The 11184-nt window shown below is 35.0% G+C and overlaps 1 protein-coding gene across 1 annotated transcript in view; it reads left to right on the top strand.

Annotated features, from left to right (window-relative positions):
- The window catches only part of LOC105532540 (leucine-rich repeat-containing protein 7-like), a 335660-nt gene that overhangs the window by 233895 nt on the left and 90581 nt on the right, over positions 1-11184 (top strand). Inside the window, exon 4 of the mRNA XM_011970712.1 lies at positions 9156-9273. Coding sequence (XP_011826102.1) covers positions 9156-9273 — 118 coding nt within the window. The remainder of the gene's footprint in view (positions 1-9155; positions 9274-11184) is intronic.

Here is an 11184-nt window from a genome sequence, read left to right as displayed (position 1 = left end):
AGAGTTCAAGAACAGCAACATGGCGAAACCCTGTCTCTACTAAAAATACAAAAAATTAGCCAGGTGCGGTGGTGAGTACCAGTAATCCCAGCTACCCGGGAGGCTGAGGCTGGAGAATTGCTAGAACCCGGGAGGAGGAGGTTGCAGTGAGTCAAGATCATGTCACTGTACCCCAGCCTGGCCGACAGAGCTAGACTCCCACATCAAAAAAAAGATGCTGGAAATGGTCATCTATAAGGGGGAAAAGAATAAATCCTTACTTCACATCATTCTCATCAGACCCTTACAGCCTTTTACATTCTGTCTAGCAACAGAGCTAGACTCCCACCTCAAAAAAGAAAAAAAAAAAAAAAAAGATGCATAAATGGTCATCTATAAGGGGGAAAAGAATAAATCCTTCACATTATTCTCAAAAATAAATTTCAGATAGTTCAAATCAAAGCATTAAAACATTTAGAAGAAAAATAAATAATTTTATTATCCAACTTTTGTGTATGTGCACTAGCAGATGTATATTAGAATATTTTTAGCAGCATTGTTCATGTTAGAAAAAATTAGAAAGAACCCAAAAGCCATGAACAATAGAATGTATAAGAAAGTTGTGTTCTATAAAACATAAAGCAGTGAAAGTGAATGAATACATTTTCTACATCAACATTGAATACTATTAATAACATAATATCAAATGAAAAAGGAAAGTTACAGGTGGAAACATACAGTATTACTTCATCTATATAAAGATAAACACACAAATCCAAACAATATATAATTTGAGGATTATTAAACCTGTTGTAAAAATTTAGGATTATTAAACCTGTTGTAAAACCTGCTGTAAAAAAAATAGAAGCAAGGGAATTAGTAAAATAAAATTCAAGAAATTGGTTGCCTCTCAGTGGTGGTGGGTAGAAGACAAAGGGATATGATAGAGAGGAGCATAGGTGAACTTTCTTCAACTGGATTGAGAAATATGGGTCGTAGTTTTATTATAATTAAAAAAACACGTATTGCATATGTTCTTGGGTATGTGTATTTCACAATAAGACATTTTAAAAGACACAAACATAATAAAAGAAATACAATGACTCACAAAAGACATGGTTCCTCTCCTTGAGATGCTCACAGTTTGCTGCTTGCTTCAGTTCCTGTGTCCTCCTTGTTCCATAGATTGTTCTGAAGGGCTCCTTTCTCAACTACTGTCTCCCTTCTACATCCTTTGGGTTTATTCTGTTGCCTTTTGCTGTAAATTTTCCTAAGTTGCATGCTTAACTCACTCATTTTCAGCCTTTTGTCTTCTCTAATGTAAGCATTTAAGGCTACACATTTACCACCTATTATTCTAGCTATGTTGTGGCATTTCTGTTATGTAACATTTTATTATTTAATTGTTTTGTAATCTCCGTTATCATTTATTTTTTGGTGCATGAATTATTAAATTTTATCTTGTAAATATAGAACACAATATAAATGTTTTTAAAGTTATCTTTTAGTTACAAATTTCCAACTTAATTGCATTATTGATCAAGAATATGGTCTTTTTGTTATGAATTCTTTGGTGTTTGTTGAGACTTCTTTTATGTCTAGCACACGATTAATTGTAAATTTTTATATGCATTTTAAAAAAATACTGTGTAGTAGTTGAGCTCAGTGTTCTATGTGTGTCCTGTAGAACAAACTCATTAATTGTAGCCATTAGTTCTTCTATAGCTTTTTGTATTTTTTGTCTCTTTTTGAGTCAATTATTGAAAAATGTGTTAAAGTATCCTGCTATGATAACAGTTTTATAGTATCTCCTTGAAGATCCGTCATATTTTCCTTTAAATATATTAATACTACTATACTAGATAAATTTGTAATTGTTTTACATTACTGGTGAACTGATTATCACTTTGTGGTCACTCTTCTCTAGTAATGTATTTTGATTTAAATCGGTATTGCTGTGTAAACTTTCTTTTAGTTAATTTTGACAGTTTTACAACTTTACATCAAGTTTTGGGTGCACCACTGTTAAACAACATAGAAATTGCTTGTTTTTAATTTTAATTCACTCTGACAGTCTGTTTCTTAATTGGAGAAATTAATCCATATTTACTGAAGGCAATTATGGATGCATTTGTATTAATGTATTTCACTCTATTCTTTATTTTTATCTGTGTTGCTACTTCTGAGTCTTTTTTTCATTGTATTTATTAAAGTCTTTTCTGCTTCTTTATCTCATTCCATGTATTTTGTCTCTATCAACTAGAAATCATACACTTTAATTCTATTTTTTAATTTGTTATTCTAAAAATGTAAGCATACCACTTTAATTTAACACGAGTATTTAACTTTGATCTAAAGTTAATCAGTATCTTTGCCTTCCTCCCAAACAATGAAAAAATCTGAAAATGTTTGTAATCCAAGTATTTTTCTCTTGCTATACATGCTTTTGTTGTTCAGAACTTTAGTTCTACATTTATTTTTTAATCCAACAATTATCCATTTTGTTACTGTTTTATGTAGTCAATGTTTAGATGTAACCACTTATTTTTTGTTCTTGCTTTTAATTAATATTCTTTCTTGCTGCTCTGACCTCTCTTCTTGGTCATATTTTTTTCCTTACTAAAAAATATTCTTTCACATCGGCTTCAGTAGTCTCTCGATAGTAAAGTCTATTTTTGTCTGAAAAACTATTTTTCCTTTATTAAAAAAGATAACTGTAAATATAAGATTATTTACTCTCAATACTTCAGAGATGACATCTAATGAATTGCTGCTGTACTTGTTGTTGAGAAGACAGCCCTAATTTCTGAGCTTTTGAAAATAATCTTTCCTTGACAAACTTTAAGATCTATTACCTTTGATACTCTGCAACTTCATGTAAGTCTAGATATGGATTCCTTTTTTATTTATCTTGCTTAGAATTTGTTGGGCTTGCTCAATCTGAATATAAGTGCCTTCCAACAATTCTGAAATTCCTCCACTAACTCACTCATTTTATTTTCTATGGTTTCCCAAAATTCCAAAAAGACCTTCTTACCCTCTCCTCCACGTCATTTAGGCAGTCTTTTAAATCCTACTTTTATTTCATTAAACATATTAAATGCATTTATTTTACATTTTATGTTTCATAATTCTATTATATCCACCATTTGCAGGCTTGATTCTTTGTTTTTCTGTAACATCTCACTCAAGTCAATTTTTTTATTATATATTCAGTGATTTTGTTAAATGATGTTATGTTTTTTGCAATGTTATCTGTGAGACAAAGGCCTAAATTTAAAGTTGAGTTCCTTAGGGGAGACTTGTGTATGCTTCTATCTGGCACTTGGGGCAATACTAACACAGGACCACTTGTAACTCTCAAGTGGGTTTAAAGAAGCCCCATAGATACTGTGAATTCCAGTCTCTAACACAAGAGAGGTCAGGCTTGTGGTTGGCAATTCCTAGAAGACTTTTTTCTCCCTCTCTTTCTTTTTATTATTTTTTTCTTCCTTCTTCCTTTCCTTCCCTCTCTCTCTTCATTCCTTTGCTATTCCTATCTGTCCTTCATTCTTTCCCTTCTTTTCCTTTTTTTTCTTCTTCTTCATCCCTCTTATTTTTTCTTCTTTCCCTTCCTACCTGTATTAGTCTATTTTCATGCTGCTGATAAAGACATACACAAGACTGGACAATTTACAAAAGAAAAAGTTTATTGGACTTATGGTTCCACATGGCTGAGGAGTCCTCACAATTATGGTGGAGGGTAAAAGGCACATCTCCCATGCTGGCAGACAAGAGAAGAGCTTGTGCAGGGAAACTCCCCTTTTTAAAACCATCAGATCTTTTGAGATTTATTCAATCACAAAAACAACATAGGAAAGACTATGATTTAATTACCTCCCACTGGGTCCCTCTAACAATACATGGGAATTATGGGAGCTACAAGATGAGATTTGGGTGGGGTCACAGCCAAACCGTATCATTCTACCCCTGTACTCTCCCAGATCTTATGTGTTCACATTTCAAAACCAATCATGCTTCCCCAACAGTCCCTCAAAGTCTTAACTAATTTCAGCATTAACTCAAAAGTCCACAGTACAAAGTCTCATCTGAGACAAGACAAGTCCCTTCCACCTATGGGCCTGTAAAATCAAAAGCAAGTTAGTTACTTCCTAGATACAATGGGAGTACAGGCATTGGGTAAAGAGAGCCATTCCAAATAGAAGAAATGGGCCAAAACAAAGGGGCCACAAGCCCCATGCAAGTCCAAAATCTTAAAGCTCCAAAATGATCTCCTTTGACTCCATGTCTCACATCCAGGTCACACTGATTTGAGAGGTGGGCTCCCACAGCCTTGGGCAGCTCTGTACTTGTGGCCTCGCGGGGTACAGCTCCCCTCCTGGCTGCTTTCATGGGCTGTCATTGAGTGTCTGCAGCTTTTCCAGGCACAATGTGCAAGCTGTCAGTGGATCTACCATTCTGGGTTCTAGGGGAAGGTGGCCCTCTTCTCACAGCTCCACTAGGGGGTACCCAAGGAGGGACTCTGTGTGGGAGCTCCAACCTCACATTTCCCTTCTGCACTGCCCTCACAGAGATTCTCCATGAGGGCCCCGCCCCTGCAGCAAACTTCTGCCTGGGTACCCAGGCACTTCCATACATCTTCTGAAATCTACTCAGAGGTTCACAAACCCCAATTTTGGACTTTTGTGTACTTGCAGGCTCAGCGCCACGTGGAAGCTGCCAAGGCTTGGGGCTTGCACCCTCTGAAGCCATGGCCCAACCTCTATGTTGGCCCCTTTTTGCACACAGCACAGGGCCCTGGGTCTGTGATGGGAGAGGCTGCCACAAAGGTCTTCAACATGCCCTGAAGACGTTTTACCCATTGCCTTGGTGATTAACTTTCAGCTCCGCATTATTTATGCAAATTTCTGCAGCCGGCTTGAAAGACTTGCCCCATGATTCGGTTACCTCCCACTAGGTCCCTCCCACAACATGTGAGAATTATGGGAGCTACAGGATGAGATTTGGGTGAGGACACAGCCAAACTGTGTCACTTCCTTTCTTCATTCTTTTTCTTTTCTTTACTCCTTCTTCCCCCTCCCTCCATCCCTCCTGCCTTCCTTCCTTCCTTTTTTCCTCCTTCCTGCCTCCCTTCCTTCTTTTCTTCCTTTTTCACACTTCACTCAAAGCCAAGGCTGAGAAATACATGTATCCCCTGCTAAATCCCTTTGCAGATCCAGTTTTTTCCTAGTTCACTCACTGGGGGTGGTCTCTAAGCCAATCTCTCACTCTGTTCAGACTCCAAGCAGTCTTCTATCCTTCCACTTGCAATATCTTTAACTCAGGCTTAACCCATCAGGGACCAACAGACACCACCAGAGCAAAAGCTAAATCCAGACTCATGTAAGTCTATGTGTTATTTTTCCTGTTATTCTGGAATTCAAATAATTGCCTCAAATTACAGTCAGAGCTCATTTTATACAATAAAGCAGTGGGTGAGTGTGAGGGTGTTTAGTTTTGCTGTATCAAAAGATTACTCTTTAAATATTTAGTTTACCATACTTGAGAAACAGAAGTTGATATCTTTTCATACCTTTATCTTTAGTGTTGAAGACAAATCATAGATATAATAGATATTCAATAAATATATTTTAGATGCATATAGATGTTGTAGGCTCATACCATTCACTCCAAGATTCAAGTCTCCTTATGTTATCAAGCAAATATCTGAAACTAGTTTGAGCTACATATTCTTTGAGTTGGGATTATCTTTAGATGTTTCAACAAAAGTGTGACATTATTGCCTCTTTAGCCTTCATCTGGCTAACTTCTGATGGCTCTCTCATGGTCCACTTTTTCACACCTTTCCTAAAGATACTTTCATAAATCAACTCCAGCACCATTAACAATAAAATCTGGTACAGATATCCTACCTGTGCATTTTCATTACAACTGATATTTGCCCCAACATAAATTTCAATTAAATTAATTTAAACTTAAATAAACATCTGAATATTAAAGTACATTCGTGCCCAAATATGAAAATATATTAATGTCTGAATATTAAAATATGAAGAATCTGGGCTCAAGTATAGTTGTTTCCCCTGCACTTAGCATAGTGTCTACCTTGTGGCAAGTATCAATAAATGGTTTTTCATGAATGAACAAATGAGTGAATGAATGAAATATCTTGGAATATACATTTTTAGCTCCAAATGTATTTTTATTTTCAACTTTTGAGGCTTTTTTCTTTTTGTTAACTCTCAGAGAAGACATCTAGCTGCTGTGTTTCAGTTCTAAATGTTTACTTTGGTGTCAGTAATTTATATTGTATACTCTTCTCAAACCAATTTCTTCAGAGTTAAATTGCTTCCTTTAGCCCAAGAAAAAAAGAACACTTGAGTACACAAATATTTTAAGACTTGAAACAATTTTATTGTTTTTGAAATGTAAAATACCATTAGCAAATGAAGACAGGATAACCATGCCTTCAATTCAATTCAAGTCTTTGAGAATCATTGAGAAGTTTACCATGACCACTAACAGTTTTACTCTAATTATAATAGCTATCAATTATATTTGCCGTATTCTACTGTACTGAAGAATTACAAGTATTTTGTAATCATTCCTCATTTTATTCAAAGCTTTTGAATCTTGAAACAGCTGTTAAAATGCCTTTTTAATTTATTTGCCAATTTGTATTCTTCATAGTTATATTAAGAAGTTCACTGTTTTATATTTGCAACCTGGATTCCACTGAGACTATTTACCTATCTGAAGTTCCCAATCCAGTGAACTACCACTCTCATCTGGAATTTAGCATTCTCTTTATTTCCCTTTTAATTATCTATGCAGAATTTCAAAAATATTTCCTCAGTATATACTATGTACAGGACACTGTACCAGCCATTTTGGTGTATAGAAGGAAGAAACTGGTTGATACTAAGATAGATCAGGCATGACTCCTGCCTCCATCATCTAGAAAAGTAAAAAATAGATTACTATATAGGTGTGCCTCTGTATCTGGTACATAAATATTAATAATAGCTTACAGTTATCAAGCTTTACTCTGTGACAAACACAGTCTTACATTTTCACAAGTACCTTATTTCATCAAATTCAAGGCCATTGATTATAAGACACATCAATATTATAGTACCATTAAGGAAGAAAAAATACTCCTTAAAAATCATAACTTACTCCTGACTGCAGGGTGCATTCCAAATATCAAAGCTGTTAATATGTGAAAATATGTGTGACTTAGAACTGATGAATCTATTAACTCATATAATTCTCTCAGTAACTCTTCAAGTTAGGTAACGTATTGTTCTCATTTTAGAGGCAAGGAAACTGATGAGTTCAAAGAAATTATGTAACTTGCCCAAGATTGCACAGCTAGTAAATAGATGGGTGGAGATTGAACACACGTCAGTCTGATTCCACATACCATATTCTCAGCTTCTACACCAAGGAGATCTTAGATTCTTTTTGTTACAGGCTGTTCAGAAGTTTCTGTGTCTTTTCTTTCTCATGTGACTTCATTTAAAGTTGAAAAAGAATACTGGGACTATTAATAGTGGGACTATTAATTCTTGAGCTCATTTCAGAATTTAGTTGGGATGATAAGACAAATTTATAAAACAAACAAATTGTGTTTTGAAAATCATTATTCTGAACATGGCTTGAAATGGTTGTATAATAGTGATCGGACTAGAGAGTTGTTAGTAAATCTTACCAAAATCAGTCATAAGACAATTGATTTTTTTAAATCTACGAATCTATAACTGACCACACTGCATGCAGATATAGATGTAATAGTCGTAACAGGATTATAGAGACTGGAATAAGTATAAATTAACTTTTACCAAGAGTGTAGGCATCTGTTTTCCTATTTATTTAGAAGGAAAATTAATAGTGGAAACTATCCATCAAAGTATGCATCCAAGTTCTCTTTTTGGGGTTTCATAAAAAGAAATAGCAACATTTATGTCTGAGATATTGACAATTAATTCTACACTACATGAAGTGTTACAAATAATCTTTGTAAGGCACCAAACATGACCCAAAGTAAGAAACTGCATTATTTCATATTAAGTAACAACCAGCCCAATTTATTTTTTAAAGGCTAATGAGTTAAGACATAACAACCATGTGCTACATTGTTTTTGCCTATAAATAACAAATTACATGTAAGAACAAATGGTAGTTAAATGTACTGTAGGCCAATTTCATAGCCATGGATACCAGACTTCATCTGTGGAAATTCAGCAAAACAGAATTAGAAATGTCAAACAGAAAAGATCTCATTAAGATAATTCTTCCAGAAATGAATCAAAAATTCTGTCCCAGATGTTCATATCTGGCAAGAGTCAAGATGAATTAGACAGAGCTAAACCATCTAATTTATTGTTTCTCAAAATATGATACTGCAAACACCTATGTCAAAGCTTCCAGATCACTGATGTGCTTGTTAAAAATGCAGATTATTGACCCCCTTCCAGGACCTATTTGGGTAAAGCTCAAGAATTCACATTTTAAAGAAGCATCTGCCTCAACCAGTGAATATAAGCATGCTGGATTTCACAGCTATTACTTTAACACTTGGCTCTTTCCCACCTCATCCTTTGGACTGATGGCAGAAATGAAGCAATTACGAGTGATTTTTTCACCAAATATCAGAGGTTAAATGTCTCATGCACCAAATATTTATGAAACAGTTGGGGGAGGGAGCACAAAAGAAATGTGAGCTCAGGTATTCCAGTGTATTGCAGTTTTTGCATATTAGATAAACAACTGTTTAATGTGATTCAATTAAAATAATACCTCATGAAATCTAATGTGGTCACAGAAAAACAGAACTGAGGTAATCCTGGTAGCTGTCAGAATAGAAAAGAAGGGACAACTCCAGAAGTTACTTAAAAGCAAAAGCAGTCAGTGGGGATTCAGTGGCAAATTGAATGTGAATGGTAAAAGTAGGGGCAAGAATCTGGATAGCAGAAAATAGAAGCGCTAATATGGGGATAGAATGTGAAGCCATTCAGAAGCAATTGAGAAGATGAGTATGGAGGAAAATGAGGCTTTTATAACTGGTTCTTTTACTACTACATATATAAACATCATGACTTTAATTTTGTTACTGAGTTTATGAATGAATTTAATCAAATTGAGATCTAATTAATGATTATTTTCTATTACAGCAATTGTTCAACTGTCAAGCTCTACGAAAACTAAGTATTCCTGATAATGACCTTTCAAATCTGCCAACCACTATTGCTAGTTTAGTTAATCTTAAGGAACTCGACATCAGTAAAAATGGTAAGACTTTTCTCTCATCATAAAATACCTGGAAGTTTTTACTGAAAATGTGTTTTAATGTCTTCTCTTAGCAAACAATCTAAAATATTATTTTTCTTTGATTTTGTTGCAACTGTAGTTTAATGCTCTTGTAAAGTTAAATCCTAAATTTTAAGTCCAAGACAGACGTCCTCTCTCTCCTCCTCTTACTAATGTGCTTGACTCATTCAAGCCTTGTTTCCCTCTGCATTCAGATATGTGATCTAATCTTTTCTATAATAATTTACTGCCCTCACAAAGTTGACTTCTGTCATTCTCAGAGTAAAATTTTTTCTCAACATGTGTCAAATATCACCTGCAAAACAAGGTCTACCCGTTCACCCTATTTGAAAATATACTCTTAATTTCCCTTACTGGGTTTCTGTTTTTTTCCCCTAGCACTAACCATCCTCAAAATATTGTATAATTTACTTATTTCCTATGGTTATGGTATATTTTCTCCTAACTGAGAATGTAAACTTCATTTCATAACAGGAAGAATTTTTCTTTGTTTTGGTCACTAATGTGTCCGAAACATCTAGAGCAATGCCTAATAAATAATAGGAATTTAGTAGTTTTTGTTATATTCCTGGACAGACTTGTATATCTGGTGCTTTTGTTGATGATAATGCTGATGTTGATATTCAGGTTGATTATATTTTCTCTTGAGTATTTATGGGAGTGACTTAGAGCTTCAGAAAGTCTCTTGCACCTTGTTCATTCATTAAATCTTCATTTCCTTTCAAATGAACTTAGCTCTCCCTTTTGTTAGCAAGGATCAGTCAAAAAGGGTTATGTCTAGTACAAAGAGGATACAAAATATGACCCCTTCATCATTAAGGAAGTCCGTTAAACTTCCTGTATGTGCACCATATCTGCACAAGTAGTACTTTGGTAATTTATTTGGTTCTATTTAGTGCCAAGGAGACAGGAATGCAGGCATGAACGAAACAGATCCTGCCCTCATGAAGTTTACATTCAAGTGGGTTGCCCATTAAACAGGTAATTGTAGATGTTTAAATAAGCACTTTTGTGTGAAGGTGCATTCAACATGAAGGGCATGCCTAGAGAAGGATGCAGTACAATCTTTGTGGTTAGGGAAGGTTTTCCTAAGAAGTGATAACCAGATAGGACCAAAAGAAGCTAGGTAAGATTGGCTTGACATCCTAGGAAATAAGGATCTGTTTTGTGAAAGGCCACCAGACAAATACCTTGGTCACATGTAAATATAACTTTCCTAAGAAATTTGGTGCCTTTAGAGCTCCATGACAATATCTCAGTAGCCTTGTCTCTGTTCGTTTGACCAGAACTCTCCTCCACAAATATCTGCAATGCTCATTTGCTTATCACCTTCAGGCCTTTTCTTTAAAGTACTGTCAACAAAGCCCTCCCAGACCACCCTATTTAAAAATAAGATACTGCTGTTATTATTCAATAGAATCACATTCTACTCTTTCTTTCCTTTTCTCATATAAAAAATCTGACCCAGTGTGTATTTAAATTATTTATCTATTGTCTGGAATCTCCTTACTAGAATTAAAATTCACTAATGGCCTAAATTTTTTGTTGTTGTTTTGTTTACTGCTATATCTCCATTGCCTGAAACAGTGTATGTCACATTTTAGGAGCCCAATAAATATTTATTCAATGAATTCATGAATGAATGATTGTTCTGAAACATGGAAAACTTGTTGAAATTTACCAGTGTGAAGTGCTAGTGATTTTCTTCAATTCAAATCTTTGAGAGTAATTGAGAAGTTAATAGAATCACTGTGGATAAGACTGACACTCTCAAATAATCAGTGAAAATTATAAAATACTGGCCGGGCGCGGTGGCTCAAGCCTGTAGTCCCAGCTGCTCGGGAGGCTGAGGCAGGAGAATGGCGTAAACCC

The sequence above is a fragment of the Mandrillus leucophaeus genome, unplaced genomic scaffold, assembly GCF_000951045.1.
Source record: "Mandrillus leucophaeus isolate KB7577 unplaced genomic scaffold, Mleu.le_1.0 Scaffold967, whole genome shotgun sequence".
Taxonomy (NCBI): domain Eukaryota; kingdom Metazoa; phylum Chordata; class Mammalia; order Primates; family Cercopithecidae; genus Mandrillus; species Mandrillus leucophaeus.
This window is presented reverse-complemented; position numbering and strand designations above follow the sequence as displayed.